Below are 22,129 nucleotides of genomic sequence, written 5' to 3'. Positions count from 1 at the left end.
GATTTTGCTGTGTCTGCCAAGCAAAAGTTCATTCCTTTCCTCCACTGTCTTCCACATGCTTGGAGACTATTGCCATTACCACCCTCAGTATTGTCCAGGTTAAAACACCTGAATTTGTTCTATCCAGACATACCACATTTTGGCCTTTTTCACTGTTTTTACACAAAGTCTTTCCTATTTGTTCATGCCTTTAATTGTAGCTTCTAGCTATGGCTTCTAACTCTAATAATGCTTCTAGATGAAGCCTTAGTAATATGGAGAGTGTAAGGGCTGTTACCCTTGTCATGTGTGCTAGGCTAATGCATCTAGTATAATTCACTAAAACCTCTGCATCTCTTCCAGAAATGTTGAAAAGCTTTTACCTTTCCCTGTGTTTATGCAGCAGATAATTCCTGCTGTCATGTATTATTTTGCATTTTTCCTTATTGAAATATGTTCATACTGAAATGCATGTTTTTCTAAACTTCCTCCAGTTTGCTAAATAGCTTGATTTCTCATCTTCTCTTTCAAGATACTCAACTGCCTTATATCACCCACATATTAAACACGTACACTTTCTCTTTTGCCTCTTTTGTCATGCAGACCACTTGAACAGAAGTGAATCTTTTGGGATGGTCAATTTTAGTAGTAAACTCTTGAAAATGACTTGGTCAAAGGAGCTGTGCTACTCACCTGGGAATTATGAGGACCCCAGTCTATGTAGGTATAGTCCAGTAGTCAAGCATTTTTTATTTTATATTTTTCTAGATCTGAACTCCTCTGCTTGTTTTAGACCACAAACTTGAATGCCTTATTTATTTATTTATTTATTTAAACTCCTCTTTAGGAGCATGTTTTGAACAATGGCTGCTAGGTATTCCGTGGCACAGCTCTCAGTCCCTGCTTTTAAAGACAGCTCAGTCAGTGTTAGAGGAGTGTGGGAAACTGATGGCAGCTCAGTTGATGGTTTTCACCAGAGGTATGGGAGATGTGGGGGATGGATTGCCCAAAGTAAGAAAGCAGAGCAACTCAGTGGTTATTATTTACTTCTTAACTGGCAGATCTGGATTCAAACCTGCACCTTAGGTTAAGCAGGAAGGATTTGAAAACTGATCTTCTGGGTGGCAGGTAAAGCGTTTTGTTACCTGCTTCTAATGTTGATGTTTCCTGCTGGCTAGAAACTTCTTGCGTAGTTTATTGCAGTTTGTGAGTGCCATTCTCAAAGTCCAAACTTTTTGTTTGCCTGGAAGTCAAACTCTGACAGAGCATCTTGGAAGTGTTTGTAGCATGGGGTACATAATATTCTGTAGATCCATGAACATTAGACATTTATGAAATGGTTGCCCTCGGATTCAATGGCACTGTGCTAATTGGCTTGGCGCTCTGCAGTTAATCGATCCCATTTTCCTACCTCAAGGCTTTTAGCAAGGCTTCTAATACGCTGTGTGACCATAGTGAAATTCAGCTAATTCAAGGCAATGAACAATATTTGGATGGGAAAAAAATACTTTGTTCTGTCTCATCCCTTTTATACCAACAAGCCAGAAATGGCCCATACGTAGGGATGCTCTCTCTGCAAGTGCTTTTGGACCAGACTCTGTTTTCCTGCTCTCTAGTTGGTTGGTCTCTAGGAAAGTGGGGTCAGTTACAAGAACAGATTTCCATATATTAAAGTAGTAGGAGTTGCTAATGAAAATAAAAAGGTGCAGTAGCAGCCGTTTCTTTCGTTTGTGTTTTGAGAGAAATAACTTATTTAGACATTAGACTCTGAGCAGAGGTTCAAGGTTGCAAATCCCAGCCAGCCAGAGCTGCAGCTTAGTTACTGGAGTCAGAGACACAAGAATAGGGGTGGCAGATGGGATGTGGCTTAACTGTGCGCTTCCTACAATTCATGATGAAATGTGGGGTTTCCTTGAATCCCTTTCTGAAGTATTCAACTAGATGTAGTTTTCCAAAGAAAATTGTTTCCTCGTATCTTGCTCCCAGAACATAAACATTGTAAAGCAACAACCCAAAACTTGGTGCTAATAAATGGCAAGGTTTACTTTTCAACGCAGATTATTTTGAGGGACTTTATTTTGAAACGTGTCATAGTAGAGGCCATTATTTAGAAGCATTATTTTAGAATCATGAGTTACTTTTTTGAGTATAAGAAACTTACCTTTAAGGAATTATTGTGAAATTATTGCTGCAGAAGAAAGTGCTGTGTATTAAAATATTATTTTTTTTGGTAACTAACAAAAGCAACCAACCTGTGAATTAGCCGGTTACAAGAAATTACCTGAGCGTTGTGGAAATTTTTCAAGTGAAGGAATGAGTTTAAATTAGATGACCAACAGTTTTGAAACTACTTTGCTTTGAATGCAGAATATAACTGAGGACTTGAGAAATAATGGTTTCCAGGTGAAGGTGCTAAGTTAGTTCTGCCTCTTGTGTAGATTGCTGTAGTACTTTAGATGCTGCATGTCTTCTGAGTCAGAGGACAAGAATCTTAACTGTGCATGGTAAACTGAAAAACAGGTTTTAGCTGACAAGCATACGGTCAGAGCAATGGGCACTCGTCTTATGCTGGTAACTTCCCAATTGTTATTTTTTGCCTATGCTTTTCTTACGATTTCTGTTTCTTCAGCTAGGGTATAACATGGACTCCTCTTCTGCTGTGGCCTCTCAGTAAAACAAATGTTTTGTTCAACTGATAAATAATTGAGAAACTTCTTAACTATATTCTATCAGGAAGGTAGAAGTAAAGGAAAGGACCTCTGTCCAGGACATAAAAAACTGTAATTATAGTAAGAGTGTGGCATGAAACCTTGAGTGTCAAAAGATCAAGATCAGTTGTATGTAAGCGTAAATACAGCTTGTGATAATTTTAGGTAAACTTTGAAAGGCATCAGTAAAGCTCGGGACAGGATTCAAAACGGACATAGGCCTCAAATACTGCCCAGGGAAGTTTCCTTCTTTGGTGGATGCACTCTTGTACTAGTTAATGCAGACTATGTATCTCCAAAAAGTGTAGATAGCTACTGCTCTTTGAATTTGGGATCTGAGAGGGTAATAATGATACTACTGCTTAGCCTTAATTTTCTTTATTATACTTTGCTGTGGAACTTGGATCCAGTCTAGATGATAAATATTTTGTCAACAAAAATAATCTTCTGTATGAGTAATCTGCATCTTGCCACTCAGAACACTGCTGGAAGAATTCAGTCTGTCATAATGTATTACTAGACCAACTTGCTCTGCTAGCATGAGTAACCTGCATGGAGTTGCCAATTCCACTTCAAGGGCCAGCCCTATGTTATTGTTACCTTGTCACGTTTTTTTGGTATAGTTTTTTTTACAGGTCTTGTGCTGCAGTCCTCCCAGAAGTTACATACTTCCAGGGGCAACTGGAGACAAGAAGAAAGCAATTCATTTAATGTATGATCATATTTTGATTTTCACCAGAGAAGCAGGCTGTTTTCTGTACAACAGAGTACGCTCAGTCTTTTGGAGAATTTAGTAGGAGGGGAAGATGAAAGGGATGGGGAGATTGTCATCTTGGTTCATGATGAAGCTAGAAAAATAGCTTGGACAAAAAAGTGAGACAAACATGGCTCAGGTTGTGACAACTGCAGACACAAGAAAACATTCTATTCTAGAAACTACTGCACCAAGGAACTTTTCCCTGGAGTCTGGTTTATACTTAGCTACCTATTAACTACCACGTATCCTTAATGCCAACTTAAGCCATTCTGCAAGGCTTCTTCTATTCAGCCACTAAAAGGTAACACCTATTTTCAGTATTCATGCTGACCTGCATTCTTTGTGGCATTCAGCAGCCACACGCCATTTTTCTGTGGGTATGTTTTTTCAGGAGTATTATTTCTTCTGAAGAAGAGTAATCTTTATTTGAAATTCTGCCTTACCCAGCAGTCTTGACGTTCCACCTACCCCACAAGCTCCTTATCAGCTCAGTGTTTATTTACCAGATTCCACTCAATGGCCTGCAAGCTTAGCTAGTTGCACTGACTGCAGCTGGTCAGCAAGGGATGCAATCTGCTTTGTCAGCTCCACCTTGCCATTCCTGGTGAAGGTCCATAGAAGAAGATGACTGAAATGCATATGGCAAGACAGATGTTCTCTTCAGTAGCAGTTCACTTGTGCTGTGAACAGGGCAAGGTCATTTTGCAGCTACATACCTATGAGAAGAAGGTGTGCATATACTCCATGAGACCATAGTGTTGTCACAAATGCTCTTAAAACTGTCTCAGATCTGGCACACAATCTGCCTAAGACTGGGATCTGGCATCTCCTAATTCAAAAGTAGGTCATTCTGCAGCCACTCAAATCTTGCAGGGCTGATAATCTGTCAAAGAAGTGCTTAGGAGTAACTGAGAACACATTACTTTCATTGTGCCAAATAGATGTAGATGAAACTGCAGTTTACACAAACTTGGGCAAACTAACAACAACGAAAAAAATCTATAAAGAGCATTCAATAGAGCACCACACAAAAGGTATACTTTGCTTTGTGTTGCCCTTAAGGAACAAGCCAAAAAACTTTAAAACTCGAAAAACTAATATAAAAAAAAACTTTTTTGTTCATCAGCAGAGCTTTCTCTTTGCTGTTTATAGAAGCCATTCTGAAAGAACACAGCTTTTGTACAGAGTGTTTTAATGATCTTCCATGTAGATCAAGCATAATAATTCCCTTACCATGTGCTTCCTTTCAGCTTCTGGGGTTTGAACTTTGTACAAAAAACTCACATTGACCAAGGTGAACAGCTATGATTTCAGGAAGAGTTCACTCCAGCACTCCTACGAGCAGATCCAACTGACAACATACTAAAGAGCTACAAAATTATTTTTATTGAAAAAAGTAACTTAATTTTGATCAATGGAAATTGTGTGAATTGGGCTCTACAAATCAACCTCAGACAAATTGAGAAAGGTCTGGAATCAGCTCTTAATTCCATCTTAGGCTCAAAGATAAACAAGGAGTAATACTTGATAAAATTACAGATTAACTGCATCACAGAAAAAAATGGGTGACTTTGAAGTGTCATTTAGTTCATCTCCTCTTTCAGTACAGATTTTATGCTATAATGGCTTGAAATTATTTCAATTACAAGGTGCTTCTAAAGTATTTATTAGCACCTCACATTCCTTACATAGCTAAACACTTGAACTGTGCTTTATTTCTTAGCTTAAGCTTATATTAAATAGATTTTTTTTTATTTTTTTAAATTCTTTTTGTAGTTGAGGTGAACTGGTGATGTTTCTATTTTGCCTGAATTTGGAACACACAGATGTTTCAGAACATCCTTTATTTGATGCATCTTGCAGTAAGAGAAAGGCCAGTTTGCATAAAGGGAACCTTAGCAAGTCAGCAGTAGTAATAGAGCTGTAGTAAAACAAAGGTGTGGAATGGACCCAGTGCTAATGCATATAAAGAGTACTGAAAAACTTCTAAGCTTCCAGCTTCACCGACTCTAGTATGGAACGTGCTTCTTTGTACTCTTCAGCTTCTTCCAATTCTTTTTCATTTTCCTGGAATTAAAAACAAAACTTTTGAGTACTTCAAAAATAACTGATATTGGAACGTGATTGAGGAGTAAATTATGAAATGTAGGGTATATCCTTATTGTAAACACTAGTTTTACATGACTCAAAACACAGGTAATTTCTTTTGTCCTATTTAAGGTCTGTTATAGTATCTGTCATGTGTAAGTGGATTTGACTTGTGCATAACTTTATTTTTTGAATATTCTGAATATTTTTATGAATTATTAATAATTCTGAATATTTTATTCTCTGAATAAAATAAAGTATTTAAAAACAAGGACACAGTAAGTACAAGGGAACTCAGAACAAAAGTACCATTAGGAAAAAGCTTAAAGAGTCTGACAGTTAAAAAATATGTAACTAAACAGTTAATTTTAATAAAAACATTGACAGTCATCTAAGAAAATAAAGCAACCTTTAAAGACTTCCAAATTCTTAACAACAATAGTAACTCCCCACATTTCTTATTTTGTATTTGAATAGCATGTTGTACAGATCAACAGCATCACTTCCGCATGCCAATGAGCTAACTGTCTGAACTTGCTGAATGGCAGAAGGATCCTAAATCTTGCCACATTCTGAGCATTTATTTTGGAAACAAGTAGAGGCATACCACCAAAGGACAAGATGCCTTATGTTTTCCCCTGAGAAGGGATATGCATTTTAGCCATCAAATGTGTTTGAAGCTTAATTTACAGTATATATTTTATAGCCTCACAGTAGCATTTACCTTTGTAGTAGAATTCTTGGGGAAAAGTCAGCTTCTAAAATAAACATAGTAATAGCCAAACCTAGTATATTTTTAGTAAATCTATTTGTACAAGATATTGTTTATTCCTGCAGGTATTCGTATCCTAAAAATGCATCCTAGCTGCTCACCTCAATAATAAATAGTACAGAGGCAGTACTCAGCAATGACTCTGCTGTCTTGTTTCTTGTCCACAGCATAATAATAGTAGTAGGCAAAAGATTTTGAATATTTCAGTTCACTACCAGTATATTGTATACATCTGTATAAAACTAGGAAGACTACCTAATGTGGGTGAACTATTTTTTCTAATCATGTAAGTAGCAAAGGAACTGAGTCATCTGTAGCAGTATTAAAGTAAATGTTGGTATACATTCCATCAAAGACTGTCTCTAGTATATTAAGTATGCACACATAGAATTTTCACAGGCTGAAGACTAAGTCTGCGTAGATGGTTATCTGAGATGGAGTACTGGGATCTGTTACAGGATGCCAGCCTTAGGTCCCACAAAAGGTATTTTTCAGTCCAGCTCTATTCTGCTGCAATTGCACTGCAGACTAGTATGTTTATCCATGTTCATCAAAGCACATCAGCATTTCACGGTAAGTAGTTTTTGATGCTATACTTACTAGTAGTTGGGTAAGATCTGCATGTGCAATTTCTAATCTGCGCTGACAGTCTGGAATCATCATTCGTGACTCTTGTAAGATCTCGACCTGTGAAAATTGGAAGCCAATGAAATGAAAATGTATTCCACAGAGAAATGTTGTTTTTTAAGACAAGTCTTTACTATGAGAAATCAGTAGTCTGGTCATCATCTAGGAACTTCAGAAGAATTGTACCTTTTTTCTGAAATTTCGCCTATTTTAGTAAAAGACATTCACTTAGCATAATTGCTTAAAACTCTTAATTTACAGGACATTTCCATTACTTTGTGCTTAATTAATTATAAAGTATTAAGTAGAAAACAGTATTTACAATATTTTTTCCCTTAGAAAAGTACAGCCTGGTAAGCTTTCCATACAACATTCGTTAAAAAAGGCTATTTAAAACAAACTTTCTCCTGCTGTCACAAAGCAGCTTCATCCAAAATGGGATCAGCTGGTTATATAAATATCTCCTGCATCTTTTGGGTAATAAAGAAAAACAGTGTTCAGATAATACCACATAGAGATAATTACTGCATGAAAAAAGTTATTGAGTTATTGATCACATTGTGTGCACACTGCAGGAGGCTCTGACTGAAAGACAAAGGTAAAGAAAAATGAAAAGCAAAGACCAGCAGGCTCATATTTTTGATGCTTATCATGCATAAAAAGTTATTACTTATCCTTGTGCTTCATTTTAGGAGAAAGATTATTCTCACCATGCACTTTGAACAAAATTACTAAACTGGCACCCCACTGAATCTGAACATCCTGCCTCCTCCTACAGAAAACAACTTCAGATTTATATAAGGGAACATTTATTTCATGGAACATTTCTGGATCTGAAATCCAACCACTGAGAAGAAAAGGTATGCAGAGTTGTTCAGTAAAGTTAAATCTATTTAGAGATGAAAATCAGTTAGATATTTAAGTACAAAGCCATTTCTGCATTCATGATAACATGCAACAGAAGGTATTCACTTTAAATGGCTCACCACATTCTGTCATTCCTGTGTTTCATTTTACTTTCAGTATTAAAGCTGCCATACTGAAGGGAACCAAAGGGAACACCATCATCACAAAATGGAAGAAAAACTACGGCTAAGAATGTTTTGTAGGAAGGCTTGTTGTAAAACATTATTTCATGTACTTAGATGTCTTATGTTTATGTTTTCTGTTTAAGACATTATTAAGAGAATGAGTTTAAAAACTTTGTTTCTAGCTTATTTTCAGAGAATCTAGGGCAAAATTCATATACTTTAATAAAGCAATATAGGTGATATGTTAAAATAAAGTTAAGCACCTTCAAGTTACAATTCTCATCAACATTACCATTTTTCTTTTAAGCACTCAGTATTGGACTGTGTTAAAAACATGATTAGTCATTCTGCATATTACACTTTCAGTAGCAATCAAATACATAAAGACTTGTAAATTCCAGAGAATGAGGTGTGTCAAAATGCATGAGATGATGCCTTCTGCTTTATGTACTACAACTTGTTTCTATAAAGAATATCTATGGGAGTGAGAATATCCATTGATGATATCCTTTGGATGGTACTGCTAACTAGTTGTGTATTTTAAAGCTGGTGGATGATGTGGAAACTAGTCATTTATTTTATATATGCCACTCCATAAGCAATCTGGGAAGAGAAGACACAAATCTAGGACCTGCAAGCTCCAGTCCTGGCTACTGTAAGAAACGAACAAAACTACCAAAATCCCTCAGTTCAAAACAGAATATGAATGAGATCCAAAAGGGGTGACTGGGTTTTATTTATATTTGCCAGCAGTTATGCAACAATATGAAACAGATGAAAGATAAATCCTGGAACTACCTTCTGTAGGTACAAATGGTTGGAGAATGGAACAGGGATTTTATGGAACCAAGATTAAAGTTAATTACTGAATGACCTAAGCAAATTTTAATAACTTCTGCACAAAAAAAAAAAAAAAAAAAAGACAAAAAACACACACACTTTTTTCAAGCAATACTGATTATTCCAGATAGACATTTTACTGTTGCAAATGTATATAATAAAGCACAGTCTAAAGCTCAAATAAATGATATGTTTTAGGGCTGGAATTTAAAAAAGTGTCTACTCTCATACTGTTTTGAAAATTAACGAACAACCCTCTCTCCTCAGCACACTCTAGAAACAATCTGACTGAACTCTAAGGAGTTTAAATTATAAGCAGGTCACGGAAGAAGTTATTATATGAAACTGATCTAACTTTGCAAAGAACCATAAACATCTTCAAGGTTTCTGTGAATTACAATGCCAAATAGAAGTATTAAAAAACTGGAGTAACTGAAGTGCAGTTAAATGAAGTGTTAAGACAAAGCAATAAAGCACAAAACCATACAGATAGCAAATTCAATTTGTTGTCAATAAGTGCACATAGGACCAGAAGAGTTATGGCAACTACAGAGAGGATGATGTCCCCATTCTTTTAAGTGTATTTAAGAAGCCAGTTAAATCTCTTCAAACAGCCACATTTCTAGTCAGTTGCCTTTCAGGACTGAACATATTTCTACTAAGGGAACAGATGTTTGGCATCTTGCAACGGAAAGGAGCCTGCTCAGATGTGATGGAGCTCTCTAACTGTTGAGGTTTATGTAGCCTATTTACTAAACACAACGTGGATTTTTCATAAATTGGATCAGATGTCAAAGAACTGGTGTGCCTAATATACTATCAATGGCCTTCAAACCGTTTTCCGTACAATCCAGATTGCAATAACAGATAAAATAGGACCACAGACAGAAAAGCCAAATAAATACGAACACAGAGAGCAGCTGATTAAGTGGAAGGGCACCATGACAAGTAAAAAGACAACTATTTTACCTATTCACAATAAGCACAAAGGCCAAACACAACTCCATGGAAAACAGCTGAGGATGCTTTACACATAAGCTGAAGCTTTAGACATAAGCAACTTTGATTTATCAATGACATAGACAACGTAACTGAGTGCACCCTCAGCAAGTTTACAGATGACATTAAGCTGAGTGGTGAGGCTGATACCAAAGAAGGAAGAGATGCCATCCAAAGGGACCTGAACAAACTTAAGAAGTGGGCCCATGAGGTGCCCACTGCATAAGGTTCAACAAGGCCAAGTGCAAGGTGCTGCACATGGGCTGGGGCAATCCCAGACATGAGCACAGACCAACAGAAGAACTCACTGAGAGCAGCCCTGCAGAGAAGGGCTCAACCACCACACCAGGTCTGGGGCCCCCAAGCACAATAAAGATGCGGGGATCTTACAACAGGTCCAGGGGAGGGCCATGAAAATGATCAGAGTCCTGGAGCACCTCTGCTACGAAGAAAGACTGAGAGAGCTGGGGCTGTTCAGGCTATGGAAGAGAAGGCTTCCTCACTGCAGGTTTTCAGTACTTAAAGACGTCTTTAAGATGAGAAGATGAAGATGCAACTTTTTGCTCAGGCAAATAACGATAAGACATGGGGAAATGGTTTTAAACTAAAATAGGGGAGGCTTAGATTAGAGGCTAGGAAGAAATTCTTCACTCAGAGGGCGATGAGGCACTGGCACAGGCTGCTTGGAGAAGCTGTGGATGCCCCATCCTTCTAAGCGTTCAAGGCCAGGCTGGATGGGGCTTTGGGTAACCTGGGCTGGTGGGAAGTGTCCCTGCCCATGGCAGGGGGGTTGGAACAAGACAATCTTCAAGGTCACTTCCAACCCAAACCACTCTATGATTCTATGATTTAAGAGGCCCCATAATAAAAGTTCAAAGGCACTATTTCAACTTACCTAGGCAGATCAGAACTGCTTAGATGAGAAAGATTGTTGACTTTTTGAATCGCCAAGCACTCATATTAGAACATCAGATTTTTGTTAACTTTAAGAACAGCAATAAAAGTAACTGCTTATGAGCGTCAATACCAAGTACTCTGCAACAGGAAGCAATTTTGCTGAGCCTGACTGACCTGTACAATATAATGGGGACAAATTTTATTGGCTTCAAGAAGGTGAAAGCAGATTCTGTTTTTCTTTTCAGGTGACCCACAACTAAATAAGAGATTTTGTCATGTGCTGATCCACAAGTTGTTTTCAAACAACAGGAAAGACCTTATGGGGTTATCTATTATTCCTTGATCTTAGAAGAAACTCCAATAAGCTACTATGCCACAGGGTATGGTGACAATGTTTAATATGACAGGAAAGGTGTTCTAAACATAAAAGGCTAAGAAAAATCAGCAATGTGAATGAGTCATATATTTATATATGAATTAAATGAACATGAGTACATGTGTGTGTGTTCATGCTTTTACATACTGTCTCACAATCGCATGCACTTTGACTGTTGCGCAACTGAAAACAGATAATCTTAACAACAGATGATTTAAGGTGGGAGGGACTACCCGAGGTCAATTTGTCTAATCACCTGCTCAAGGCCCAGGACCACACCTAGGTTGCTTCTAAGTATTCCAAAGGAGGGAGATTCTACAACCTCTCTGGGCAGCCTGTGCCAGTGCTCCATCACATGCACAGCACAGAAGTGCTGCCTGGTGTTCAGGGAAAACCTCCCGTGTTCCAGTCTGAGGCCACTGCCTCTTGTCCTGGCACTGAGCACAAGTGAAAACAGCCTGGCTCCATCTTCATTGCAGTCTCCCTTCAGCTATTCTCACAGCCTCTTTTCATAGGAGAGAGGCTCTGGTTCCCTCATTATCTTCATGGCCCCTTGTTGGACTCTCTCCAGGATGTCCATGTCTCTCTTGTACTGAGGAGCCCAGAACTTCAGACAGTACCACACAGGTGCGACCTCATCGATGCTGAGGTAGGGGGGGGAAGGGATCACCTCTCTCAACCTGCTGGCAATGCTTTGCCTAATGCAGCCCCGGATATTAGCCTTCTTTGTGGTGAGCATTTTTGTTAGCTGTTTCAGGAAATAGTCTGCCTCCATCTCAACAAAGCAAGAAAAATATTGCTGTTTTCATTAATACGTGTAAAAAACTATACTAGCAAAACTGTACGTACTCTGTCATGCAGATATTAAATTCCATGTTAAGTCCATTAGAGTTTTAATTCATCTGGAAATGACATTATATTAGAAGTAACTTGGAACTGTAAGATAACTATTAATAAAAAAGATAATTTGTTATCAATAAAAACTCTTACAGTTAGCAAAAACTCTGAAGTAGATCGACAATCCCATTGAGAGGAAACAGAGTAGATACCCCATTTTTTTGCACATTCATAAGCCTTGAGATAAAAGCATTAGATGGGAAAGGATGTAATCTGTACCCAGTACAAATCAACAGCCACAGAAATACAGAAAACTACTGGTCCCTAACATTAGTCTACTCTCATAAGTGACTGCAGTGTGAAGCTTCTATTATAAATAAAGAAGATAAAGATCATGAAACCCTCTGTGAAGACTTCATATATGGAAAACCATTACAACTGTGTAGAAACTCAGACTTTGTTACAAGAAAAAGAAAACAAAACACAGAAGTACAGTTGCATTGCTTTCTGCAATCAGGGCTCTTAATGACTCTTTACAGAAACTAAATTCAGAATTTGAATTTAGTAGAATGCTTCAGAAGTCTATAAACTTTTTTATTCCAAATTTTTGTATAAATTACTTGAGTTCAGTTTTTAATAAGCCTATTTTCAGTTTAGTATCTTACAAAGATACTTAGAATTTCTCTTTCCTCATATATTTTCCCCTTCATACTGCTCTTCGTTTATTACGACTTCTTTTTTATCTGACAATTTAGCCAAAATAAATTGTTATAAGTTTTCCCCTATTTCTATACTTCTCATCTGTCTTTTTATCTATAAAAGTAGGTACTGCAGAGTTGTTTTTTTATTTATATATTTAAATAAGCTGTAAGTAATAGGAAAGAAGGAGCTTCCTTGCCCTATTATACTAGAGATTCTTTCCCTGGGATACACATTCTACCACACATAGTTCTTTCTTAGTACATGAGCTGAAATACAGCAAGTAGTATAAATACAATGTGCGCCAGGAACAACGGTACTATACTAAGTCTTTGAATTATATTCTTGGTCAGAGCATACTAGCATGGAGAGTGAACTCTCCTTTTTGTTTCTCAGGTACTGAACCTGCTCTTCATTAAATTAGTCCTTCTGCAGGTGAAGGCTAGCACCCAGCAACTGTCAACAACCCAGTTTGGTCACTGTCTCTGCTAGAGATCACTTGAGTTTGCAGGAACCACAAGTTGCCACACTACCTAACGAGTTAGAAGAAAAACACTAAGTCAAACCCTAACTATTGTTCTACAGAGGGACTGATGCCTTCTTGCAGACCAGACACGCACTGAAGTCTGACTATGATGTAGGAATGTGATTATTCTTTTTAAAGTAAAATCTTCCTTAGTCACTTCTGTACTGGTAACCCATATTCTATTGCAGGGTTCTAACTAGAAAGTTAAATGAGATTAATGGTTCATTAAGAGGAAAGTAATGGTTTTAAGCTTTTTAAGCCTTCCTCCTTCAACTATGGATTGACACGTATCTGTATATACTTACCTATTAACTGATACCTCAGCTAAAATAATAGTTAAAATTATTTTCATAATCTCAAATGATTGAATTAATTCCTATCCTTTCCCATTAAATGACAAGAAAATCTTCAGAGTAGTCTGCATGGATTCACCATGGTGAAGTCACGCTTTGCCAACCTGATCAGCTTCTATGATGAAATGACCAGCTTGGTGGATGAAGGGAGAGCAGTGGATATTTTCTACCTGGACTTCAGTAAGGCCTTTGATGGTGTTGTTTTAGTGGAGGACTGTTAGTGTTAGGTCAGAGGTTGGACTCGATGATCTTGAGGTCTTTTCCAACCTAGAAATTCTGAGATTCTGTGTCCCACATCCATATAAAGAAGCTGACATATGGGTTGGATGAGCAGACAGTGAGGCTGAATGGCTGGACCCAGAGGGCAGCAATCAGTGGCACAAAGTCTAGTTGGAGGCCAGTAATGAGTAAGTATTCCAGTGGTCAATACTGGAACAGTCCTGCTTAACATAATTAATGATCTGGATAATAGTGCACAGCTCATCCTCAGCAAGTTTGCAGACAGTGCAAGACTAGCAGATACATTACAGGGGTTGTGCTACCATCCAGAGGAACCTCAACAGGCTCGAGAAACAGGCTGGCAGAAACCTCAAAGTTCACTAAGGAAAGGTGCAAAGTCCAGTGCCTGATGAGGAACAGGCACTAGTACATACTGGCATCCACCCTGCTGGAAAGCTCTGCAGAAAAGGACCCGTGAGTCCTGGTAGACACCAAGATGAACATGAGCCAGCACTCAGAAAGAAAGCTAGTGGTATCTTACGCTGCATTTGTCAAAGCAAGTTTAGGGAGGTGATCCTTCCAACTCAGCGTTGGTGAGGCCACACTGCTGTAGTACTGCCTCCCATGCTAGGCTACTTAGTACAAGAGAGAGATGAACATCCTGAAAAGAGTCTGATAAAGGGCTGGGAAGATGATGAAGAAACCAGACCACATCTCCTGTGAGGACAGTCAGAGAGTTGGGGCTGTTCAGCCCAGCGAAAAGACTGAGGTGGGATCTTACCAATGTATACCAATGAAGGGAAGGTACAAAGATGACTGAGACTGGTTCTTCTCAGTGGTGCCCAGTACTAGACAATGGGCACAAACTGGAACACGAGAGGTTCCACCTGAACATCAGGAAGTACTTCTTTACTCTGAGTGATGGAGTGATGGAACAGGTTGCCAAGAGAGGTCGTGGAGTCTCCCTCCTCGGAGGTTTTCAAAAGGCATCTGGATATGGTCCCAGGCAACGTGCTCTAGGTGGCCCTGCTTCAGTAGGGGGGCTGGACCAGATGACTTCCAAAAGTCCTTCCTAACTTAAAACAATTCTGTGATCTCACAAATGGTACTTTTAATTACTGAAACAAAGACTATAGCCATATTTTTAAATAAACTAAGATTAGGGCGATATTAACTAAAAACGATATTAACTAAACCTTTAAATGTTTGACCGTGGTTTTTTTTTTTTTTTTTTTTTTTTTTTAAAAAAAACTTCTCAAAATATTAAGTCCATCCAAAATATGTTTTTGAGCAAGCTCTCCTGATATTTTATAATTTTGTTTAGTGTAAGAGATTCCACCTTATGACAAGTGTGTACACTGGTTTTAAGCCTCCAGGTTCTTCCTAACCTAAAAATACAACTTTCCAAATGTAGAGCACACTATAAGAACAAATGTCATTGCAGGGATTGCTTTTCAATTCAGGCAGTGCTGAATGAATTTAGACCATTCTCTTTGAAGACTTTTGTCAGTGGTCTCTGAGAACACTTTCAAGTAGTGTGTAACATTTCATTTCACAGCAAAAGTTCACAGACTCCACTGGATTTCACTTCAGTGATTTCTTGCATGTCACTGAGGAAATACCATGGTACAGTCAAATAATCTGACAGATGTGGGACACTAAAAATGGGAATTGCATTCACTAGTTCTTGTTAGCATCAGCAGATCTTCAGGAATATTACTGTTTCTGTAGGAGTCTCAGTGGTGAGGCAGAGACAGCTCAACTCTAGAAATACAATGTCTTACAACTCTAGAAATACGTCTTACAGAAATTTCATGTTTGTATTTCTTTCCCATATCACAGTGAAAACAAGAACAGACATGCACACATGAACTGAAATCTGAATTTATTACATGTTTTACCTTGTTTTAAAAGGACTTTTTCTTTTTTTTTTTTTTTTTAATTGATTTTTATATTTGGGTTTTGTTTCACCTGTTCTAAAATGAAGATAGGACAACAGGAGGTTTTATAACATGAGGCCACCAAACTAGTGAAACCAGCCTATGAGTGAAAGTATGTTTTATTTATAGTTTCAGTGAAGACTTAAGAGAAAACACCTAGGAAAAAAAAGTTGTTCAAAGACAACATTCTTAGTTGAAAAAATACAATCTGCAACCGTTGTCCTTTGTGAGGAACCTTCTAAGAAAAAAATTATCATATTTTAACAGTGACTGTAAATGACACCCTTGAGCACACCTAACTACAGCATGCACCTTGCTAGTTAGTGCCTTCACTACAAACCTCAGCAATTGCTAGGACAGGCGCATACCCATTGCTCTCCCTTAGAGGTCTGTGATTTCAACAAACTGATAATAGCATACAAAGAAGAAACATTTCAATTCTAGTGTATTCTCACTTCACAGTAACAATTGCACTTAAATGCATCCAGAACGTTTATTTTCAGGATGACACTATTTCTGAGAATGGAAGTTCACAATAGCCTGATATTCATTGTTAGTGATAGCCGTTTGGTACCAAGTGGTAAATAATCTATACCCAAGTCTCCTTATAGTTAAGGGTTCTGGAGGGCAGGAATTTTTCACAAATGCATATTGTGACTTTTGTAATTGATAGGATTTTAATCTGGAGGAGTCTGAAAAAACTACATGAGTTTTTTTGTTTAAGGATGACAATGATTAAATTAAAGCAAAGAAGGATTTTACAAGTTTTGGGATAGTTTACCTGCTTCTTTATTCCATAATCATCACATGCTTCAGCTTTCATTTTCTCAATCTTTTCTTCTTGTTGTTTTGCTTCTTTTTCGTACATAAGTTTTTCTTTTGCCAATCTGCAATTAAACAAAATGATTGTATCAGTCTGACTGTATTATGGTATAATAAAGTTACATTACTGATAACAACCCTCCTGCCCACCCCTGAAAGCTGCATCCCTGTAACACAATACATGATTTTATATAACAAAAAAGGCTCTTAAATACTGTAAGAAACTGCATCTCAGAAATGCTCAATTTAGCTACAAAATATAACCATTCTTATAAAAATTATTTAAATTAAAATGTTTTAAAGATTCTGTATAGAATTCTGTATAGATTCTGTATGTACAAAGATTCTGTATCTCTTGTAAAGATCTGTACTGAATATCCTATAAAAGCTATACACTGGTACTTCATTTCAAATACATAACAGAAACAGACAAGAAGCTGCCTGGTAAGCCTGGATGACTGCTAATGAAGTAGTACAGAGAAGAAAGCTCTCTGTATCTCAAAAAAAAGTCCTCACAAAGTAGCTGAAACAAATATTAAGGTGTCTACAAAGCCGATGTTATAATACTCAGCATTTGCCAGACTTTCTTATTATCCAGGTTCTCATAGTTTCATGAGTGACCTATATATTCTCTATTACAGGCATGTGGTCTTTTCCTTTCTCTCACTACTAAATACCATTGCACCTGCATTTTTAAATGAAAAATGACACTAAGGTGACATCCTTCTTAGTAGTAACTTTGAAAAAAGGTTATCATATGTAAATTAAAAGGAAGAACATTTCGAAGTTCACAAACTGTTATACCAAAACGTTTTCTTTTTTTTTTTTCCTGATCACAACTATGTGTCATACCATTAAATGCAATACTTCATATACTAGATTTTGTACAAAATAATAAAAAATAAAATTCCCAAATAACACAGTAGCCTCCAAGTCATACGTTCCTTAGAGTATTTTCCTCACTGGTCTGGGCACAGACAAAAGGAACAGTTTGATAATTTATCTTATAGCAATTTTCCTTATAGCCTATTTTTTAAAGGGAAAAGAATCCACCTTTTAATCTTATTCATGGACCCACATTTCGGATCAGGATGCTTTTTGCTAATGAGTATAGATTCAAGAATAATGTATTTTTTTCTCTTCTTCCTATATTGTCTATAGAGAAGAACTCAGTATGTAGCTAGAAATACGTATAACAAATTTCCGTCACTACTAAGAAAAATCCTTAAATTTGCTTTGGCAGTGAAGCTTGATGTCATTAAGCAAATGTAAACCCTGAACACATAACAGATGAGCTAAAAACATGTAGGTCTTAAGTGTGTAAGAAGCTGATGTCTTTAACACCTAATTTTGAGAATAACAGTTGAAGATCATTAGCCTTAAGAGACTAACTTACTTGATTTCAACATTAATAGGTTTAAGCCTGGGTTGCAGTGACCACACCCTGATTGAGTTTGTAATCTTGAGGGATATGGCCTAGCAAGGAGCAAAGTCAGGATCCTGAACTTCAGAAGAGCCTACTTCCAGCTGTTCAAAGAATTAGTGAATGAGATCCCATGGGACAAGGTCCTTAGGGACAGAGAATCTGGTCACAGCTGGCAACTCCTTAAGGATATTTTGCTTAGAGAGCAAGAGCTCTGTATTCTAATATACAATAAATCAAGCAGGGAAGGTAGGAAACTGGCATGGCTGAATAAGGAAGGACCTTCTGGTCAAACTTACGCAAGAGAAGGAAATGCACAGATGGATGTAGATGGTAGAAACAGGGCCATGTGCCCTGGGAAGAATACAGAAATGCTGTCCGGGTGTGCAGGGGCAGGATCAGGAAAGCCAAGGCAATGACAAGACTAAGCATGGCCATGGATGCAAAGACTAACAAGAAGGGGTTCTACAAGTACTTTGGCTGCAAAAGAAAGACCAGAGAGAGTGTAGCACCTCTGACAAATGGAGATGGAGAACAGGTAATGACAGATGCAGAGAAGGCAGAGGTACTTAACTTTTTTGTCTCAGTTTTCACTAGTCATCAGGCTTCCCACATCTCTCTGTCCCTGACACTGGGCAGGGACTGGCAGAGCAGAATCCCTCCCACTGTAAGCAAAGAGCAAGTTCGGGACTTCCTGAAACAACAACCACAAGTCTATGGGCCCTGATGACATGCATCCCAGGGTCCTGAGAGACTTGGCCGTGTAGTTGCCAAGGCCCTCTCCATCATATTTGAAAAATCAGGGCAGTGAAGTGGAGTCCCCAGTGACTGGAAAAAGGGTAGAAAGGAGGACCCGAGGAACTACAGACTGGTGAGCCTCACCTCTGTGCCTGGCAAGATCATGGAATGAATCCTGTTAGAGGCAATGCTAAGGCACAAGAAGGACAAGTAGGTGATCTGAGACAGCCAGCATGGCTTCACCGAGGGTAAATCATGCCTGACCAGACTGGAGTCCTTCTGTGATGGAGCAACTGCATCAGTCGATAAGGGAAGACCAGCTGATGTCATTTACCTGGACTTCTCTAAGGCTTTTGTCATGGTCCCACATGACATCCTAACCTCTGAATCGGAAATATATGGATTTGAAGGGTGGACCAGTTTGTGGATAAGGAATTGGGTTGATGGCCCCACCCAGAGAGTAGCGGTCAACAGCTCCCTGTCCAGGTGGAGGCTGGTAACAAGTGGTCTCCCTCTAGGGACCACCTTGGGACTGCTGCTTTTCAATATCTTCATCAATGACATATACAGTGGGATCAAGTGCAACCTCACCAAGTTTGATGACACCAAGCTGAGTGATGAGGCTGATACCAAAGGAAGAGATGCCATCCAAAGGGACTTGGACAGGCTGGAGAAGTGGGCCCATGTGAACCTAATGAGGTTCAACAAGGCCAAGTGCAAGGTGCTGCACCTAGGGTTGGGCAAACCCAGACAGGAACACAGAATGGGAGAAGAACTAATTGAGAGAATCCCTGCAGAGAAGGACTTGGAGGTTCTGGAGGATGAAAAGCTTGACGTGAGACAACAGTTCACGCTTGCAGCCCAAAAGGCCAACTGTGCCCTGAGCTGCATCAACAGAGATGTGACTAGCAGGTGAAGGGAGGTGATTGTCCCCCTCTGCTCTGCCCTCATGAGACCCCACCTGGAGTGCTGCATCCAGGTCTGCCCCCCTGCGTAAGATGTGGACTTGTTAATAGTGAGTCCAGAGGAGGGCCACAAGGATGATCAGAGGGCTGGAGCACCTCTGCTATGAAGAAAGGCTGAGAGAGATGGGGTTGTTCAGCCTGAAGAAGGCTCCGGGGAGACCTCATTTCGGCCTTTCAGTACTTAAAGGGGTCTTATAAAAAGGATGGAGAAGGACTCTTAGCTCAGGTAGATAATGATAGGACAAGGGGGAATGGTCTTAAACTAAAAGAGGATAGATTTAGATGAGGCATTATGAAGAAATTCTTCATTGTACTGGTAGTGAGGCACTGGAACTGGTTGCCCAGAGAAGCTGAGAGGAGCATCCCCTGAGGTGTTCAAGGCCAGGCTGGACAGGGCTTTGGCCAACATGATCCAGAGGGAGGTGTCCCTGCTTACGGCAGGGGGGTTGGAGTTAGATGATCTTTAAAGTCCCTTCAAACCCAAACCATTCTATGATTCTAGAACGCAAAGTAATCTCAGGTTTGGATGCAAAATAAGTTTTTTCACATGCTCTATCAACTACAGCAAATGATGAACACAGAAAATTTCAAAAGGTTGAAATGGAAGATTAAGGTCTAATCTCATGTCCTGTAGTAATAGTTACATAGTAATCCATTATCAAGCTTAATTATTTGTTCTTATTGTGACTTTGCTCTTAAATCTTCCATTTTGTACATCTGTTCATTAGGTATATATTGGATTACATAATTCTGGAATTTGAATCAAAACATCCTCCAGTATTAGGAGAATGACAGAATAATGATCAGCTAATCCAAGACCAAAATGTACATGGAGATGCTACTGCAATCCTGAAAGCATGCCAAAGAAAGTCCTTGGCCTAACAAGAGCAATCATCTGATCAGCCTGTACTAGATAAGACTGTTTAAGGAGAACTTAATAGCCAAAAGAACATAATCAGATCCAGGAAGCAAAGAATGTATTATGGAAATGAAAAGAGAATAAATAAAGGTCTTGTAGAGCGCTTCATGGTCACGTTAGCACATCAGAGCAAATTAATTCCTAATTTGTCACAGTTAAGTGCTCCACCAGAAGTGCTGCTAAGGATGGACAGTTCAGAACAGTACCAAGAGGACAAGAACCCATTGTGAACTAAAGCTGCCACAGAAGCAGCACTGCAGTGGTACCTTAAGAAAAATTCTAAGTGGAATACATTGATATTATAACAGAAGGAATTCTCCCTGATGTTCATTCACATCATAAAAAAGTGTTTTGCCAAAGTAGCTTGAAGCTGTGTTCTACAACAAATTGATCCAAGCTGGGCTGTGGCAATGTGTCCCTGAACAACCTAAATGCCTGTGGAATCACAACACCAGAGAGGGCCTCCAAGCATTGTAAAGAACCTTCAGCAGCACATCGAGTGTGTAATACAGGTATCACCTAGGTCAGCTGCTACAAGTCAGCCAAGTACTGTACTAGCTTTGAAAAGTAGTACTGGGGAAAGACAGCAACCTAATTACTAGTAATAAAGATACCAAATCAGTGTCTGTAATTCCAACTGCTGGAAGTAGCTCCAGTATTAGCATCAGCAAATATTGATTTAATAGAGGCTGAGTTAATTGTTTGATCAAGGTTGCTTGATTTAATTCAAGACAGTATTATTTGCTTTTCTATTTTTAGGTTCAAAAAAAGAGTTATTTTCCATCAACCTATGAGATTTTTTTGAATGAGAACAGCAAATTCCCTTGAGGGGGAGGGGAAAAGAGAAATCATTAAACACAGCTTTTATGTTTACTCAGTTATTAAAATGTATATACCATTGAAACTAAAGGCAATGAACGTTGCAAAACTTGCATTTTGATTTTTTTCTAAAGCTAAAATAATAAAGGGCAAAATGTTCATGTTTTCTTTTCATACCACATTTTCACACACACACCTTCCTCTATGCACACTAATTTTTCAAATTCACTACTATTTGTTTACTTTTTCCAAAAGGAAAAGAACAAGGTCTGAACATTCTGTCACAGTTTAGAACTAAATTTAACTTTTTTGCGCACTTTTCTCATATCTGGATACTTAAGATACTGTATTTACCTACTTACTTGTATTTTTGTACTTACAGTACATTTCAGAAGCAGAACTTGAAGCATTCAGCTTTCAAAACATTAAGCCTGAAATATGATACTGTTTTCAGTGACATATTTTCCATAGTTTCCATTATAGATTATTCGATAATCAGAATTGGCCAGTTTAACTTTCCATTTGTTGCATGTAATTGAGATGTTGATGTTAATGCTATTAAAAAGTTCTTATTTAAAAACATTTCCTGTAGTAAGTTCTTTCTTTAAATGCCAGGAAGCCATTTGTACCAAATACATAGACTTAATTTAGCTTGTCCTCAGGCAATAGCTTCTCTTTCAAAAGGTAAATTAAATTCTATAACGGAGAAATACTATCCCTTAATCACCTCTTCCTTATAAATTCAAGCAAAATTCTGCACAAAAATAACCACGTGATATTTTGTTACTCTTCTTC

General features: G+C 38.3%; 1 protein-coding gene across 1 annotated transcript in view; it reads right to left on the bottom strand.

Annotated features, from left to right (window-relative positions):
- Positions 1-5,271: 5,271 nt before the first annotated feature.
- Positions 5,272-22,129, bottom strand: part of TBCA (tubulin folding cofactor A) — a 36,023-nt gene continuing 19,165 nt past the window's right edge. The window contains exons 2-4 of the mRNA XM_084304945.1: positions 16,430-16,535; positions 6,905-6,991; positions 5,272-5,511 (exon numbers count right to left, since the gene is read on the bottom strand). Coding sequence (XP_084161071.1) covers positions 5,431-5,511; positions 6,905-6,991; positions 16,430-16,535 — 274 coding nt within the window. The 3' untranslated portion in view covers positions 5,272-5,430. The remainder of the gene's footprint in view (positions 5,512-6,904; positions 6,992-16,429; positions 16,536-22,129) is intronic.

Source organism: Netta rufina (assembly GCF_964035555.1).
Source record: "Netta rufina genome assembly, chromosome: Z".
In the NCBI taxonomy this organism is placed as follows: domain Eukaryota; kingdom Metazoa; phylum Chordata; class Aves; order Anseriformes; family Anatidae; genus Netta; species Netta rufina.
The sequence above is the reverse complement of the archived record's forward strand: the minus strand, read 5'-3'. Positions and strand labels throughout refer to the sequence as shown.